Source organism: Mycteria americana, chromosome 3 (genome assembly GCF_035582795.1).
Source record: "Mycteria americana isolate JAX WOST 10 ecotype Jacksonville Zoo and Gardens chromosome 3, USCA_MyAme_1.0, whole genome shotgun sequence".
NCBI classification, from domain to species: Eukaryota; Metazoa; Chordata; class Aves; order Ciconiiformes; family Ciconiidae; genus Mycteria; species Mycteria americana.
In genome coordinates this window covers 95,452,369-95,471,118 of record NC_134367.1, presented here as the reverse complement: position 1 = coordinate 95,471,118, position 18,750 = coordinate 95,452,369, and the positions used below count along the sequence as shown (strand labels likewise).

The 18,750-nt window shown below is 35.3% G+C and overlaps 1 protein-coding gene across 1 annotated transcript in view; it reads right to left on the bottom strand.

Annotated features, from left to right (window-relative positions):
* Window positions 1-18,750, bottom strand: part of DNAH8 (dynein axonemal heavy chain 8) — a 142,769-nt gene that overhangs the window by 84,782 nt on the left and 39,237 nt on the right. Inside the window, 14 exon segments of the mRNA XM_075496199.1 lie at window positions 891-1,063; window positions 1,774-1,998; window positions 4,444-4,605; window positions 4,914-5,018; window positions 5,628-5,730; window positions 5,877-6,040; window positions 6,145-6,298; window positions 7,795-7,994; window positions 9,007-9,247; window positions 12,245-12,382; window positions 13,303-13,403; window positions 14,564-14,626; window positions 15,216-15,311; window positions 16,348-16,470. Of these exon segments, the coding sequence (XP_075352314.1) occupies window positions 891-1,063; window positions 1,774-1,998; window positions 4,444-4,605; window positions 4,914-5,018; window positions 5,628-5,730; window positions 5,877-6,040; window positions 6,145-6,298; window positions 7,795-7,994; window positions 9,007-9,247; window positions 12,245-12,382; window positions 13,303-13,403; window positions 14,564-14,626; window positions 15,216-15,311; window positions 16,348-16,470 (2,048 nt within the window).

The window sequence follows — 18,750 nt, the reverse complement described above, 5'->3', positions numbered from 1 at the left end:
AACACTTGATTGTTGAGGGCAGTACAGTTCACTGCAGAAATGTACTGAACTTTCCATATTGTCACAATAGCAGTTCTACCTCTTCTGGAGAAATAAAGGTGTTCAAAAAGCTGTACAGACCCATATTCCACATAGGTAGCAAAGTGAATGATTGTAGGTTGTAAGTTATTTTTGGTTCTTGAGGGGATCTTTTTGCAAGTGAAGTATCTTTTGGCCTTCTATTTTCTCATTTGGTCAAAAGTGACATCTCAAGAAAGGAATAAATGGAGGAAGAATTTTGACAAAAAAAGAAGCCAAGAAATTCCCAAAAGGAAAAAAGAAAACTAGTTCTCGTTGTTAAGCCACACTTGAAACAAAATTAATGGTCGTTTGCTTGCCTGGCTACAGAAGAACGGCAAGTGAGTGCATACAGCTGCGACTTTGTCAACATCTAGATTCTTATGGACAAATCTAAACTGCTTCCCAGTACTAATAAGATGACAGACACTGACTGGTTGTCTTAGACTTTCAAAGACATTGGTAGCCACAAAAACTTTATTGAATCCCTTATTACAGAACTTGAAATATTTGACCTAATCTCTTCTTCAGTATAGAAATACTGCTAAACTATACATTGCTATATAACCTTAAAATTATTCATTTCTGTTACTAAATCTTTTTTTTAAGACTAGGCAGTGATAAAACTTTTCCACTAATTACTAAGTGTACAAATTAGTGAGACTCTATTTTACCTTTCCTAAAAGAGTATGATTAAGCAAATGTATGAGAAGATTTTCATGAATGACCTAGCCCACACAGGACTTAATTCACAATGTACCACTTTGAAGATACATGTTAAATAAACACTACATATATTAAAAGTATTCATTATGTATAATTGTCTTTCTAACCTGTCTGTAAGAGGTGTTATAACCAGACGATCAGTGCAACCCAGAAATTCATTTTGGTAAACAAAATCAACATCTGTAATGGATACCAAGACTTGATCGAAATCCTCTTTAAAGTAGAACCTAGACTGCTTTAACCATTCAAAATCAGTTGGTGATTTGATGTGCATTTTTACCTTAAAAGAAAGTAAATAAATGTATATGTTATAACTGTGCATCACATTTATTGTCTTTGGTAACTGTGATAAAATGCTTATTTGTATGAGAATAATGAGCGATTACTCAGGTTAAAGTTCCTATGTAAGTAAACTGAAATACATATAAGCATCACATATGTTCAGATATATGCTAAACTGATTTTAAAAAATGTCCTGATCATTTAACCTGATCATTACAACATCTGCATTAATCAAATAAATCTTAAATTGCTTTGGTAGTGCAGCTCACCCTCCAAGTGAAATTAGCAAACAACACACTGCTAAATCCACCAAACACATTGGAACAAAGGGCATGATGAAGGAAGGATTTGACTGAGGCATGGAAGGCAAATTGTGTAGAATCTAATAAGCTTGTGTCATCAGCAGTAAAAACATGTGAGAGATGTAGTGTTGAGGGATGGGATTCCTCAAAGAATAAAGGAATGTAAAAAATTTAGCACAGTCTAAAAAGTTCAAGTATAGGATTGGCGTTATCTGTTGATTTTAGTAGCGTTTTTTATGGATTTTATTCTAGTTTAAAAAAAATGTACTATTTTTACTACAATGGGATTATGGACATCTCTGTCTTACAAACACATACACATGTGTAACTGTAGCTACCACACATAAGAAAAATTATTATGACCAAAAATGCATTTAATTGTCAGAAATCAAAATCTGTACTTTACCAAATCATCAAAAATATCACGCTGATGCACATGAATGGTAATAAGCGTTTCAAATTTCACTCTGTCAAACTTGGAAAGATCATGTGTGGTCTGGCTAATCAACATATTCAGAATCTCCAGAAATCTCCCATTGGTTACTTGCATGATTCTTCTGTCCTCTTTAGCATTCTGTAGAGCTTCTTCTGAATCATGTGTCCACAACATTTGAATTCCCAGTAATCCAACCTACAAATTTAATATGTGAAAAATATACAAAAGAATCACTTGTTGAACACTAGCCTTATTATAGAATCCTTAGGTGTAATAGGAACAATAAATTATAATGTAGAGAGTCCCAAATTATCACTACATCCAGCATGATGCTATCTCACCAGGATACTGTGCCTGAGTTAATTGGCTCTGCTGTGGTACTGGAAACTCCTGAGAAAACATTTAAAACTTTTATGAAAATTTTTCACATACTGAGATACACACAAATTAAGGATGATCCTCAGTTTCGCTTACGTTGTGGTTTAGCCGCAATCGGCAACTAAGCACCACGCAGCTGTTCACTCACCCTCCCCACCCCAGTGGGAAGAGGGAGAGAATCTGAAGAGCAAAAGTAAAACTCGTGGGTTGAGATAAGAACGGTTTAATAATTGAAATAAAATATAATTATAATACTTTCTAATGAAAAGGAAAACAACGAGAGAGAGAGAGAGACAAAACCCAGGAACAAACAAGTGATGCAACCACTCACTACCCACTGACCGCTGCCCAGCCAGTCCCCAGGCAGCGATCACTGCTCCCTGGCCAACTCCCCCCCAGTTTATATACTGAGCATGATGTCGTATGGTATGGAACAGCCCTTTGGCCAGTTTGGCTGTGCCCCCTCCCAGCTTCTTGTGCACCTGGCAGAGCATGGGAAGCTGAAAAGTCCTTGATTTAGTATAAGCATTACTTAGCAACAACTGAAACATCAGTGTGTTATCAACATTATTCTCATACTAAATCCAAAACACAGCGCTGAAACCAGGACAATTTACAATCCCTTAGTATAGTCCAGTATCACAAACATAAACAGGTCTTAAATTGTGCAGAGAGGTTGTTCTGAAAATTTCCCATTGCCAATTCGTAGCTAATTAAAGAAAGTAAAAAAAAAAAAAAAATGCTGTGCATTTCTACTGAACATGGGATGGATTGGTATCTTTCTAACATGCTGTCATGACTGGAGTACAGCCTAGAGCACATTGAATTACAAGTTATTTTGCTTCCAAATAAATCTAGAGAGTTATAGGATGTTGCGTGTAAACTACAGTCTCAGATTGATTTTGATTTACAGTATCAGGCACACCCATGACAGAACAGGATAGAAAAGAACTGTAACAATACCTTTTTTCCCCCCCACATTTCTACATTCACAAAGCACCAAGACCTAAAAATTTGACTAACCCACTCTTTCTACTTTTCTATCTCCCTACACCTGTAGTGAGTTCATGGATACAGAGACTGTGTAGCAGGAAGTATCACAACATTTTAGAATCATTAGGCTATCATCAGTACACTCTAAACCAAATTTATTTTAGAATGACCAATTAGTCAGAAGAAAAAAAATATCTTTGGATGTGACTTTTTCATGCTACCTATAACAGAAGCTTCTGAGACAGGAGAAAGGCAGTTTGGAGGAAAGAAAATATTTCAGATATTTGTCAGTAATTTGCCCAATTTCTTCTCTGTCCTATAACACAGCTTTTCTTTCTCTGTACTTTGAATTTCTTGGCCAAAGACCATTTTCTTTTTCTGCCCCGGCCCCTGCCCCTTCTAACACAAATAATTCTTTGAATATAAAAACATTTGGATTAGCAAGACATGGGAAAGAAGATCTTTGCAGATGGTAATAAAGCCACTTCAAAATATCTGACATGCAAACAAGACAGACAGTCCTTACCTGTTTAAAGAAAAGTAGACTTTTTAAAATAGATACTGCTGAGATAATACATAATTACATCATAAATATGTTAAGATAATTCTATTAAATATTTAAGTGTACTGAATTTTTTTTTTAAATTAGCAATGGATTGGCCAGTTTTAATATTTGCAGAATTTCTGTTAAAATATTACACCCAGAGCTGTATTAATTAGCAAATTACAGAGTCAGAATTTGTACAGGATGGGAAACAATTCATTACTTGTTAATGAAATTTATGAATTATCAGTAAGACGGAAGAGTCTCTAGGCAAACTAGAATCCTTCAAGATAAGCTTCTACTAGGACTGCATTATCATAGTGACAAATATATGAACTATGAAGTAAATCTTGTAAATTATGAGATAAATAATCATAATCATAGCTCTTGCAATCTTAAATTATGAGAGAGAAATCAATCTGCACATGAAATTTTATTTGCATCTGAAAGGGGTTCAATATCCATCACAGAAAATATAAGCTCTACTTTATATTCTCCAAGAGAAGAAAAAAGTCATTTTAAAGTAGATTACAAGAAAAATATTATGCTATATATAGGGTACCAAAATTGAAGTCATTAAGGATTGCCTTCTACTGAGTAGATCCATATCCTTGTTTCCTCTATGAAAACTTCCTCATATAGACAATCCCGTATGCTCTTTACATCCCACCCCCCCGCACACACAACCCAGACTACACACACAAATCCACATCCTGTAATCTCACCTGTGCTGGGAAGTGATTAAGAAAATTCAGCAACTGATATCCTGGGTCACTAATTTGGTAATATGCTGCCCTTATTATGCCATGCAATGAAATCTGCTGCACACGCAATAAATCCTGCAACCAAAGTTCTACTGGTCCTTTTGCAATCACTGGAGTGTCCAACTGAAAAATTAATAAAAGTAAAAGGTACAAAATAGAACATAGTTACCAAACTTCTGTTCAAGAATGTTAGTTACTGAATACTTACTAAATATCTATTCAAGACAACTACAGATTTAATTTCAATAAACATACTACAAATTTATTTAATGAAAACATATTATAGTTTTGTTACACCAATCCTTGAAATGTTCATTTGTAATTAACAATAATTCAATTCAATATATACTTATATGTTCAATAACAAAATGATTTCTCTATTAACAACATTTCTGGGGGAAAAAAAAAAAAAAAGAAATTCAGAGAATTACTGGAATTTTTTCTCCTTCCCTTGATATGACTGCCAGTATGCGATCATAATCCTTCGGGTGAAAGTCTACTTCATTTATATTGTCAGATATGGAAGGCAGATGTGGCTGTAAGGATAATTCAGAAGTCATTCAATGTAAATATATAACATTAGCAACCAGAAAAAAAAATCAAGTAAGGTTATCCTGCAAAGGTTCATCTGAACCTACAGATGAATTTCAGGCCATCTGTAGGTAATAATTACAGAAATGGTTGTGTAGGATTTTATCTCCATTTGCTGGTTTTTTACAGTTTTCAGAGGTGATCTAGCAGAACAGAGATCAGCTATTGTGTGACATCAATTATCTCAATCAACCCTCAGTAACAATCCAGACTAGTTGGACTATAAACCTTCAGTAACAATCTAGACTAGCTGGACGAATTTTGCAATGTGCAAAGCAGGAAAGTCTCACAGGGTCCCTTCTGCTAGTTTAGTTGTGAAAGGAAGCACCAGCAAATCATTTGATAGGACCATATTCTAGTGTTCTGAATTCTGAAGATTTTTTTTAAATTACAGGTATCCATTTCATATTTTGTTAAAGACTAAAGAGCAAAACAAAAAAATTTTTCTCAAGCAAAGTTTATAAGAAGAAAATAGTTCCATTTTAATTTATTAAATGCTTTTCCATATTCTAATGTTTTTTGTTATAAGCAGAAAAAAATCACTAAGGTTGTACCTGAATTGTATGAGAATCACTTGCTTGTCCAAGGATTTCAAGAAGGGCAGGATCAGAAACAAAAAAGAATCTAGGAAACAGTAGTCTCTTCTTCTCCAAGTATCTTTAAAATAGAACAAGATTTTTATTAGAATATTTCAGCTCTTCAATTTTTTCTACCTAAGAGTGAAAGTAAGACTGAAATACTATTAATATTTCATATAAACTATTTACAAAATAATAATGCATTAAAAATCAAACAATTCATACCCTGTAAGTGATTTCTGACATACTTCCAACTGTTCATGTAAATGAGGGAGAAGTTGCTCCATAGTCTCATCTCCGACACAGCAGTGAATTACATTTGGGTTTTCATGAGCTCGTTGCATTATTCTTATCCATGATTTGTCAATATTCTGAAAACGCTTTGCTTCCTATATATAGCAAAAACATAAGTACTTTCACAGTATAATCTGTTGGAAATTATTACACAGATAGCTTTTAATACACAATAATAGGCAACCATTGTAAAGTTTACCTGGGGTAACTGTTTTGCAATATCTCCCCCTACAAAAACAGCTTCAAGATAAATCCAGAGGTTCTGCACAACCAGCCATTCTTCAATTATGTCTGTAGAGCTGCTTAGTTTATAAATCCAGCTCTGAATTTCCTTTTTAAATGGTGTATTGTATCTAAAAAAGGATGAGAAGCAGAAATTATTTAATTCTAACTAAAGCTATTATAAAATAAATACAGTGGTGAAAAAAACCCAAACAACACTTGTTTCACTGTATTGGGTTTGCATGGCAAGGATTTGGTAGTGGGGGGCTACAGGGGTAGTTTCTGTGAGAAGCTGCTAGAAGCTTCCCCCATGTCCAATAGAGCCAATGCCAGCCGGCTCCAAGATGGACCTGCTGCTGGCCAAGACCGAGCCGATCAGTGCTGCTGGTAGCGCCTCTGTGACAAGATATTTAAGAAGGGGGGCGGGGGGAGGGGGAAACCTGTGCAACAGCAATTGCAGCCAGAGAGAGGAATGAGAAACAACTCTGTAGACACACCAAGGTCAGTGAAGGAGGCAGCAGAGGAGGTGCTCCAGGTGCCAGAGTAGAGATTCCCCTGCAGCCCGAGGTGAAGACCATGGTGAGGCAGGCTGTCCCCCTGCAGCCCATGGAGGTTAATGGTGGAGCAGATGTCCACCTGCAGCCTGTGGAGTACCCCACGCTAGAACAGATGGATGTCCAAAGGGGGCTGTGACCCTATGGGAAGCCTGTGCTGGAGCAGGCTCCTGGCAGGACCTGTGGACCCATGGAGAGAGGAGCCCATGCTGGAGCAGGTTTGCTGGCAGGACTCGTGACCCCGCAGGAGACCCATGCTGGAGCAGTCTGTTCCTGAAGGACTGCACCCTGCGGAAGGGACCCACGCTGGAGCAGTTAGTAAAGAACTGTAGCCCATGGGAAGGACTCATGTTGGAGAAGTTCATGGAGGACTGTCTCCGTGGGAAGGACCCCACGATGGAGCAGGGAAAGAGTGTAAGGAGTCCTCCCGCCAAGGAGGAAGGAGCGGCAGAGACAACATGTGATGACCTGACCGCAACCCCCATTCCCCGTCCCCCTGTGCCACTGCAGTGGAGGAGGTAGAGAAAATTGGGAGTAAAGTTAAGCCCGGGAAGAAGGGAGGGGTGGGGGGAAAGTGTTTTTAAGATTTGGTTTTATTTCTCATTATCCTACTCTGATTTGATTGGTAATAAATTAAATTAATTTTCCCCAAGTCGAGTCTGTTTTACCCATGATTGTAATTGGTGAGTGATCTCCCTGTCCTTATCTCAACCCACGAGCCTTTCGCTGTATTTTCTCTCAACTGTCCAGCTGAGGAGGGGAGTGATAGAGCGGCTTTGGTGGGCACTTGGCATCCAGCCATGGTCAACCCACCACATTCACTTAGAGCAAGAAGAATCTTGTGGAAAATTTCTACCAGCTTGGTTACATTCAAATATATTGAGACAATAGCTTGCTATTAATACATCACAGTCTTCCACTTGAGGAAGTTTTTCATTAGACATTGTAACATTCTTTTTAATTTAAAAAAAATAATATTCCATTCAAATTTACTGCTGATTTAGCCTAATGACAGTACAGTTCCTATCTCAGTGTGTTTCTGAAAATACCATACACAATCAATTGAAAAGTACCTATTGGTCAGTAGAGAGCCAAGAATCATTAAACTGTCCTCCATCAACGTTATAATTTCTGATGATTCAGTTCCCTTTAACAGTAATTCTCCTCTCCCTTTGAATGATGAAAAGCTCAGAACTTGGCTTCCCCAAATGTCAACTATTTGAGATAGTTTGGCTTCTATATCCTTTTCCTTTGTAGCAGATATGCATATATCCTGTAAAGAATGAATCATTTTTTAGAATCTTCATTCTTCAGAAGTACACATCTAGTACTAGAATAGTTAAAAACAATATATGAAATTTTATAAAATAGTATAGAAATGTGTCATACAAACGCAGAGATCACACTACTAATTTTACTCACTTAAATTACATGTATGGATAGCTGAAAAGTGCACGCTTAGAAATGCGTGGATATACCATTTCTGTAGCTTCACATTTTGTTAATTCTGTGTAACAAGATTTCTGAATCATCATTTCTACATGGTTTAGGGTAGTGATGTAGACTCATCACCAGATGAACTCTTAATCTTATCACATTCCAATTTATAGAATCGCAGAATCTAAGAATAGTTTAGGTTGGAAAGGTCATCAAGTCCAACAATCTATTCAAATCAGAGCTTAATTCTAAATTAAGCAGATCACCTTGGAATGCTTCCATATAAATCAAGTATGAATATAACAATAGCTTTTGCATGCATATTTACCCTATAAAACTTGCAAACTCCATTGAGAGTTTTTTCAGGTTGTGTGGGGGATCTTTTGAAATGGTATGGTTTAGAAGAAGCCATAAAGATCTAGAAAAGTATTCATACTAAATATTAATAAGCATGGAGACATCCTCTAAAATTTCTGATTTATTTACAAATCTTTAAAGCAACCACAGAATTAAAAAAGTAGGTAACCATGATCATTTGAAGTTTTGCTTTTATTCCTGTTTAAAAAGAGCTAAGAAAATCATAGAAAATAGGGCCAGGAAGAATGTGAAGAGATTATCTAGAAATAAGCCTCCAAAGATTCCAGCTGCTACCTCTGTCTTTGTTCATATGGATAAGAACTTCTGAATAAAGTATAAATTATTTTAAACTAGTGTGGTCTGATTGAGAGTCAAGGACTTTAACGAAATAAAAAATATTTTTAAAAAAGGTGATCATTTTATAAGTAATCGTATTATTTTTGCTGACAATATAAAATGAACAAGGAGGGAAAAAAAAGGTATGTACCTACCTCAATATCATCTTTATGTTTAAGAATTGGTGCTTCCATGATGTTTCGAAGGCAAAAGGAATCAGATTCTATATCAAATTGATGTCCTGTTGTTTCAGCAATACGATTCCAGTGTCTTTGCTTCATTGCTTTGTTGGTCATCATTTCCAACAAAGGACAAGACTCACTAAAATCATCAATTTTTTTCTTGAGATCTAAAAACGCTTGCCAGTGTTGGAGTCCTTTAGGTAGTCTACGGCACCTGCAGTTGAGTTAAATTGATACAGTAGTAAATGCCTCTTTTGTCAAACTAGGAATTGTTTAAACATTTAAAAACAGACAAGGAGATATGAATTAGCTTGTATTGAAGTCAACATTTTCTATGTAGAATTCCAGTTTGTGTCAATTAGTCTACCTTTTTAGGAAAAACTAATGCAAATGCCCTACTAACAAATCATAATGTTTAACATTTTAACCACTGATACGTTCTTTGCAAATAAGCAGAAATATTACAGTTTGCATTAAAACATAGCTTATCTGCTGCTTATCATCACAAACTCTTTATTGGCAAACAAAAAACAAAGCAAATATAGTTAAATTTCATATATGTAATCCTTGTACAAATATAATATTTACTTCAATTTACAATACCACTAATACACATGGCACATATTAACATATCACTTCAGAGACAGACGTGAAAATCAGAAAGGTACGACCACCTCCTCTACTTTTGGTTAGTGTTCCTGAAACTATTCACTAAGAAAACGAAAATTACATACTTCTAATGTGGAAAACCCCCAGTAAAACAGTTAAATGAGCATTCACTTCTTTGACCACACTTTTACAGAGCCTGCACACTAAGAATTAAGCAGTTGATCCACCACAGGAACGTCTGAATGTAAATGATAAAGTATATCCTTAGCAGGAAAAGTAATAAAGCCTGGATCATATTTCCCTTGGTTTTGCATCCTTTGTCACTTATGTCCCTACCTCCCACTAGTATAATTTCATATTTTCTGTAATCAGGTACAATACAGGAGTCTGTGTCTGGTTTAGAACTATGTTGGTGCTGTGTGGTTGCCAGTATATTCATGTTGATTAGCTCCCTGGTTGCTGTCAAACAGAATGTTTAATCCTGCCTGCCTTTCCCTGAGGGGGAAAAGTGTTTTGTGTCTGGTTTTGGACTACTGTGAAGTTTTGGGTTTTATAAAACTCTTATGCACTTAAGGTTATTTTGTGAGAAATCTGCCTTGAAAGTTGAAACTAGCCAATAGATTAAAAAAAAGGTATTCAAGAATGCTGAAAAAGAGGAGCACAGACATGGTCAGACAGTGACATCACAGATCACCTTTTTCCTTAGAAAACCAGGCAAAACGTCTGAATGTTTTATAAATTTCTCTGTAGCCATTCTTTTCATTCATTAGTAAAGAGTTAATGTCAGGTTCAGTGATTTGGGACACAGGAATCAGATACAGCAGAGAGGCAGATTTTGAATGACATGCTGCAGGTTCCAGAGCTGGGAGCCCTGTTACCTTTATTGAGTCTTGTGAACCAGGAGAAACTGTTTTACACAAAGAGAAGATACTGACAGTTAGGTGTCTGTCAACATCTTGCTTCTTTGAGAGACTCTTAATCCCAGAAATTCTAACAGCAGATGTAACCTCAAATTTGGGAGAGAAAAATACTCTTTGGCACATATTTCCTTGAAAGGTTATTAGTCTCTGATTAATGTTTCCCACTTAGAAATTGAGAAATAATGCAAAACTAAGACCCAACCTTCAACTCTGACTGTCAAAAATGCAATTTCAAAACTACGGAAATTCTTCACTTACCAATTTTATACCTTATAATGACATATTTGATGTATCAGTTAGCCTTCAGGAAAACATATATTTACTAGACTACCATGACACCCTGGACTAGAAGCCAATAACAAACAAACAAAAATGTTTCAAGTAAAAAATTCCACATTCTGTAGTACAGATCCTCTCCCCCTAGTTTAGGAAGGTTATGTTACTATTTTTGGGTTACCCAAACCCATCAGTGTGATAAGCCATGAAAAACTGTCAAAGTAATGCCCACAGGTGAGATATGTTGACAAAACGGAGAATGGAAGGACATGATAGGTAAATAGGTGGGATGTGTAATTAACAGACTAAGAAAGAACTATTTATACTGAAGGTTTTTCTCTTCACTGAAGTTACAAAAGTAATTGCCCTTTTATACATTTCTACTTGAACTACCCTAAAAGAATGTCGGTTTCAGAGAGTAATATAATTTAGCTCTTGTGGAGCTCTGTATTTAAGCAATTAGATTTGAACATTATCTAAGATTGATTTAAAGCTGTTTTAATAGGCCTGCATTGCTCTAACTGTAGTATAGATATACTCTAATACACCAAATACTGACACAAGTACAAATGTACATCAATTAGTCATGCCTTTGTTTTGGAAATTAATAATGAAAGATTCTGGAATACTGTTCTAATAGGAGGACTGGGGGTGCAAAAAAAGTGCCAAGAAAGCTGGAGTTGTTTTAGGATGGAGCTTGCCAAGCTTATAACAAGACTCTATTAGGTAGCAGGAGAGTTGGGGACTGCACTCAATGCAGTTATTCTGTTGTAAAATAATCCTTGTCCTAGTCTTCTATATTACATTTCTTCCCAAAATAATATATGTACTTCTGAAAATATTAAAAATAGAGTTAAATTAAAAGGTTAGAAAATACTTCTGAATCAAACTAATTACATCTAATCCTCTCAAGAGCATCAAAACCATTTTAAGCTTTTAGCATTACCGCAATATTTGTAACATTTTTACAAACACATACTATTTAAGACACTCAGCATTGTTAATATATTTGAAATAGCAGAAATGTTTTAAAAAAAGGATAAAATATTGTAAAAGACTCAGAAATGTTCTTCTTGTATTCAGGACTTAAAATCAATGGGCTAATCCTCCTAGTTGAAGAACTTATATTTTACAAATAAACTTTCAGCTCTCCTAACCTCTTGGTTAGTTTAGCCAAGGAGATTGACTCTTCAACTGATCACATGCCCTTTGATTACCAAAACTACAGGTAAAAGGCTGGTTAACTAGAAGTATAGTGTTATTCCACTCTTCCTTTAAGAATCTTATTACTTTATGATAAACCTTACTCATGAAAGTTTTGTATTTAAATATATCAAATAGCTTTACTGAAGTAATCTAAATCTTAATGCATTTAACATCAGTTATAATTCATATTATGAACATACCTGTTTTGAAAATCCTGAAGTTCAGCATTAATTTTTTCAATATCTACATCTGTCCAAAGTATCTCATAATAACCATTGATATTGTTTATTACAGTATCATATAATCCATACAATTTCTGAAGCAAGCCTAACTCCTTCCTGGGAAAAAAACAATCATACCAATTATTTCAATCATCTATTTGGATATCTCACAATAGTTAAATACATGGTATATGTAATATTATTACAAAAAAAATGAGGTAGATCAATTAGATTATGTTTCTTAACGTAGAAAAGAACACTTCATGAATAAAATCCACAAAAAAGAGCAGACAATTGGTGCTAAGGACCTAATATCCACACTAAACATATTTGGGGGAAGTTTTGCTTTAGTCTAGTTCTATAAAACTTCCATCCAAAAGGAACCTAGCTTATGTACCCTGAGCTGGCTCTGCAGTGCAAAGCAGAGCATGGCAAGTGGGGACAATTAGTCAATTTACTTTGGAAGCACTCTCTGAATCTGAATTAAAATACTGATCTAAAAACAGCCAGAAAGGGTCAGATCCTCATCTGGTGTGAATCATCATCAAACCACTGAAATGGCTAGTGCGGAAACTTTAGAATCTGATTCTAATTTGTACAGCTACTCAAAAAAATTTAGACTTTCATAAAAGCTCTAGTTATATTTTTCATATATGATGATACACTGACCTTTCCTTGCCTTTTTCTTGTTCACTCTTTGTACCATATCTTAATACATAATACTATATTTACTCATCTACTTAGATACGAGAGTATATATATATATATTTTTCTACGACATGGTATTCTGCTCCTTTATATACTATTTACATGTAGTAAAATAATCTGTTATGGTTCTGTTAACATAATAAATAAATACAATTATTTTTTATTGGCAAGTTCATTAGACCTCTAAAATTTTCATTGATTTTTTTATTTATTTATTTAATTTAAGGCAATGGAAACCTTCCATATTTTAATATTTCCTTCTCTGGTGTATCCTAAGCCTTTCTAACATACTTAATAAACACCTAAGACATCTGTATTTCCACAGTTACCTGACTTTATGCAAAACTTCATAGTCTGTGACAGGCAATCCAAACAACTGTTCACCAGATGAGTATGTGATAAACTTTCTCCACAGCTCATCAAAGTTAGCCTGATAAAATTAGGATTCATACAGGCAAAATGAAAATTTGTTTATAATATAAGTTTTAATTTAGAATTGTCTAATAATAAATCATTAAACAGTTCTAAATTTGTCTTAAAATAATTCTATTAGAAGCATATTTAAATGTCGGAAAATATTTTTGATCTAAAATTTTGAACAGTTCTCATGTAATGTAATACTCAGATCCACATATTGAATTCAAATAGTGAAAGTTTATATAAGAAGCAATAATTTGAAGATGCATTTAACAAAAACGGGATGTGAAATGAATTCCACATCATCGAGGGGGGAAAAAAAAAGAATATATTTGTATCTGAATATTTTTTCAGCCTGAAAAAAACACTGAAGAGTGTCTCAAAAAATACAATTACTTTCAAAGTACAACTGCTGTCCAAAGGATATGATCACCATAGAAAAATGGAAAGAAGAATGATTTTGGCAGTTACTATCCATAATCTCTTGGCATTCTCTTGGCAAAAAAAAAAAATACAGCAAATTCAACCAAAATCACTCAATTTTCAGTACATATTAGATGCATTAGGAGGTTTAAGCACCTTCTGTTAGTTACTTGGTGCTTTTCACAAACTTTGAATTTACTTTTTACAGAGTCTATACCATATGTAAGAGACTGACAAAAGTCCTGTTGAAAAAAAATCTTCAAGTTACTATAACTTGCAGAGAAAGGAAGAAAGATTAAAAATAGATTAAAAACTGGCTATGAAGCCATGAACTAAGGTTCATAACAAACAAATATCAAGTTGAAAGACAATTATCTGATGGGAAAAGTGATCTTTAAAAGATGAAAAGATTGGCTCATGTCACCGATATGTAACCTGGCTTCTTTTCAGTCATTATTGAGTTGTACTTCACTCTTTCCTCTTCTACTGCTTTTATTACTTAAAGTTGATAATTTCTGCTCACAAAATGCAACAAGTGAAACAAGGTTACACATCAATCAATCAATCCTTCCACATTAAGGAAAACATTGCCTGATAGAAACTAAAATATAGTTAACATAATACTACACAGAATATCCACCAAGACACATTTACAATATTTGGTAAATGTGTCTTTTTCTAAACTTGTTTTGATAAGCAATAGCAGATCTAACTTTAATTATTTGGAAACTCAACAGTTTATTTTCTTACCTGAAAGATCTGTAGCCTATTACTGGCTTCCTGAGGTGGAATACTTGGAACCATAGGTCCTTCCTTTCAAACAAGCAGTTAACAAAAATGGAATATTAATCCTCAAAGTGACTGAAGACCACTGTATATTTACAGGTCATCACAAAATGCTTATTTTTTTGGTAGTCAAAATCCAATCAATTTATGTATCTTGGTAATGCAATACTTACAATGGTAAGTCTAAGAAAAGATAACTTTTATGAAATTGATAATTCTTTAGCTTAATTAAACTGAATAGGACTAGACTTTCATTTTTCATATTTTGTTCTTTTGCTGAAAATAAAATATCCAGTGAGTAGCCTGAGACTGTCTTTTTTAATGTTGATGTGTGAAGAAAGATGCCACAATATGTGCTACAATTTCTAAATTAATTTCTAAATTAAGATTTCATGGCAAGTTGTACCACCAGGGATTCTTTTCTTCCCTTTCAGAGTTGTGTGCACTGCTATTTCTTCATACTAAAAAGTTTGACCTACAATGATGACTGCTCAGCAACCATGGCATCAAACACTCAGTAGCTCAGCAGAATAAAATTCTGGCACCCAACTGCTGCAAACCAAAAATATTGAAAAACTAAGTACAAGTCTTACAGGTAACTACTAAATTCATTTACCGTTTCATATGACACTTCAAAGTTTGACACATCCTCCCGAAAAACTGCAACTGATTCTAGCAAATTACTCTTAAATTTGGGCTGAACTTGAACCAACTCATCTTGAACTCTGGTCTGACGTTCAAAAGATTAAAATCAAAGTTATTTCTTTAAAAAACAAGAACACATATTTGAGTTGCATATAAACCAAAATTATAAATAAAAATTATTAAAATTCTGAAAAAAAAATTATTTGAAGCTAAATAGATTTTTTTTTCCTTTTATGCTATATGTTCAATTTTTGAGATGAAAAGTGGAGAGAAAAAAAAACAACCAAAAAGCATAACAAAATCTCCCCTCTGCCTTTAAGTGAACAAGTTCCATTTCAAGGGGGTGGGGGGAACAAAAGGACACAGAAAAGGGGGGAAAAAAAGATCCTATTCTCTTCCTTTCTTCCTTCCCTCCCTCAAAAAAAACCCCTCTCAAAACCCGAAGTGTTAGGGTCCTCTTCCTCATGGATGGCTCAGCCTTCTCCTTAACAACTTTCTTATTCTTTGTTCAAAAGCCGGAGAGAAAGAACCAAGAGCTGTATGAAATGCAAATAGAAAATATACTCTTGAGCTCTTGAGTCCTTTCCAGAATGATTAATCCGTGGGACAGGACCTAACTTAATCGTTCCAACAAAATAACTACATATTTCGATCTAACTTTCTACATTATAGAAAATATTCAATAAACATTGAGCTTTTGAGGGATATAAGGCCGTCCTAAGTAATAAAGGTAAATGTGTAATCATCACTTAGGGGTAAGGGCACGCCAGAGCATGCACTTCTTAAAAACAGGTAATCTAAGGGTAGTAATCTTCCTGATCAGACAAGAATGACACAAAAACTGGAAATGAAGGAGAGCAGAAAGTGCAGAGACACATAATAAATTTCTCATTTTCTTGCAGGTTTTAAGCATATATGTAAAAGCTACAATAATATTTAAAGAGCTTTATAAAAATAAAATTAGAAAATGAACATACTAATCAAAGGGATAGACACTAGTGTGCAACTGAGGCCAAGAGTGGGAAGACAGAGCAGAGTGACAATTGGTCCCACACTGTCATTTATACTCTGAAAAAAGCACATGAAGACAAATGGAAAATAACATCGTTTTATATACTTACAGCTTTGGTCTGTAATTTATTAAAGGAATATCTGAGTGTATCAACTCCTTCCGATTCCTCTTTTGTCACCTCGATTTCAAATGTATTTAAAATGGCATAGGCTTCCTAGATGAAAAAATAAAACCTTATGAATGATGCATTTTAAGGATGCATATTCCTGATTGCAGGAACATAGATCCAATTTGTAAGAAAGATTTCAAAGAAAATCTGTTCATGTAATTTAGGCATAAAATATTTATTTGCTTTTTTAAAATAAGGATGATTAATGAAGAACTAGGGAACAACAGCAAAAAACACTTCTTTAAAGATGTCTTGGATGAAATACTAGAAAAAATATACAAACCCAACAAATTTAATATTAAAAATATATAAAATTTTATCATCTCAATGGTATTTTTATTCCACTGATTTACATTCCACCTGAATGTAGATTTTGATGGATTTTTCCTAACTGTGAATAATTATGCACACTAAACTACAAATATTTTTAAATGTTTTGCTATATCATCTATAAAATATTTATTACCATGTTTGCCAAACTATCAAATGCCTGCATATGTATCTGTAACAGAATGAACCTTTCTTATCGCTTGTTCCCATTTGCAATTTGTTTGCATATCTTCTGCTTTATTATCCTCCTCCTACACAAATGGCATTATTTAAAAATAAGATCATTTTCGTATTTTATAGTTTCCCAACAGGTAGGCAAAAGATTTGCTAATGAAGACAAACAGCAGTGTTTGTATTAGTATTATGTTAGCGGTTCCTTTGACCTACAACTTGTATTCTGTGCAGTTTGTGATGGTTGATAAATACAGTTGTTTATTCCATGCAGATATCTACACTTAGAATTCTCTCCTGCTTAGCTTCTGAGAGAGGTGTAGACTGAACCCTTGAGGTTGAAAGGGGCCTGTGGAGATTGCCTAGTCCAAGCCCCCCTGCTTAGAGCAAGGTCACCTAAATCAGGTTGCCCAGGACCATGCCCAGTCAGGTTTTGACTGTCTTCGAGGATGGAGAGTCCACAACCCCTCTGGGCAATCTGTTCCAGTGTTTGAGCACCCTCACGGTAAATTTTTCTTAGGTTTAAATGGAATTTACTGTATTTCAATTCGTGCCCATTGCCTCTTGTCCTGTTACTGGCTGCCACCGAGACAAGTCTGGTTCCCTCTTCCTAGCACCCATCAGGTACTTACACACATTGATAAAATACCTCCTATACCTTCCTTCTCCAGAATAAATACACTCAGCTCTCTCAGCCTCTCCTCATATGTCAGATTCCCCAATTGCTTAATCAGCTCTTGCTGAACTCACTCCAGTATGTCCATGTCTCTCTTGTATTGGGAAGCCCAGAACTGGACACAGCACTCCAGATAAGTCTCATACCCCAGAGTAGAGGGGATCACCCCCCTCAACCTGCTTGCAACACAACTCCTAATACAGCCCAGGATACCCTTAACCTTCTTTGCTGCAAGGGCACTTTGCTGGCTTATGTTCAACTTGATGTACACCAAGAAACTCAGTTCTTTTTCTGCAAAGCTACTTTCTACCCAGCCTGCACTGGTGGCTAGGATTGTTCGTCTCCTGGAGCAGGACTCGGCCTCTCCCTTTGTTGAACTTCATGAGGTTCCTGTCAGCCCATTTCTCCATCCAAGTCCCTCTGAAAGGCAGCATAAGCATCTGGTGTGTCATCCACTCCTCCCAGTTTTGTGTCATTTGGAAACTTGCTGAGGGTGCACTCTGCCCCATCCTCCAGCTACACAGTACTGGACCCAGTATGGACCTCTGGGGTACACCACTACTTACTGGCCTTTAACTAGATTTTGTGCCACTGATCACAGTCCTTTGAGCCCGACAGTTTTCAATCCAACTCGCTGTCCACTCATCTAGTTCACACTTCAGTTTGTCAATGAGGATATTATGCGAGACAATGTCAAAAGCCTTGCTACTGTCACGGTAAACAATATCCACTAATCTCCCCTTGTTCACTAGTCATCTCATTGTAGAAGGCTATCAAGTTGGTCAGGCATGATTTTCCCTTGATAAATCCACATTGACTATGCTCAGTCCCCTTCCTGTCCTACTTTTCTTTACACCAAGCCCTCTTTCCTTCAATCATGTTCTAGTAAGAAATATAATGCCTAATCACCCCATCAACAAAGTTCTAATTAAATCCACCAAGAAAGCAAGACAAAACATTGAAATTACTGATCAGTTGCCATTGTTCTATATTCACTTCTTGATTTTATCAGCTCTATAGCCTCTCGTTATTTAAGGAAAGCTCATGAAAAAAAGATCTAAGAGTGACTTGTTAACATGACTAGCCCTACTGATATTAATGGAACTCATTACATTAATGTAGAAAGGGAGTAAATGTTTGCAAGATTT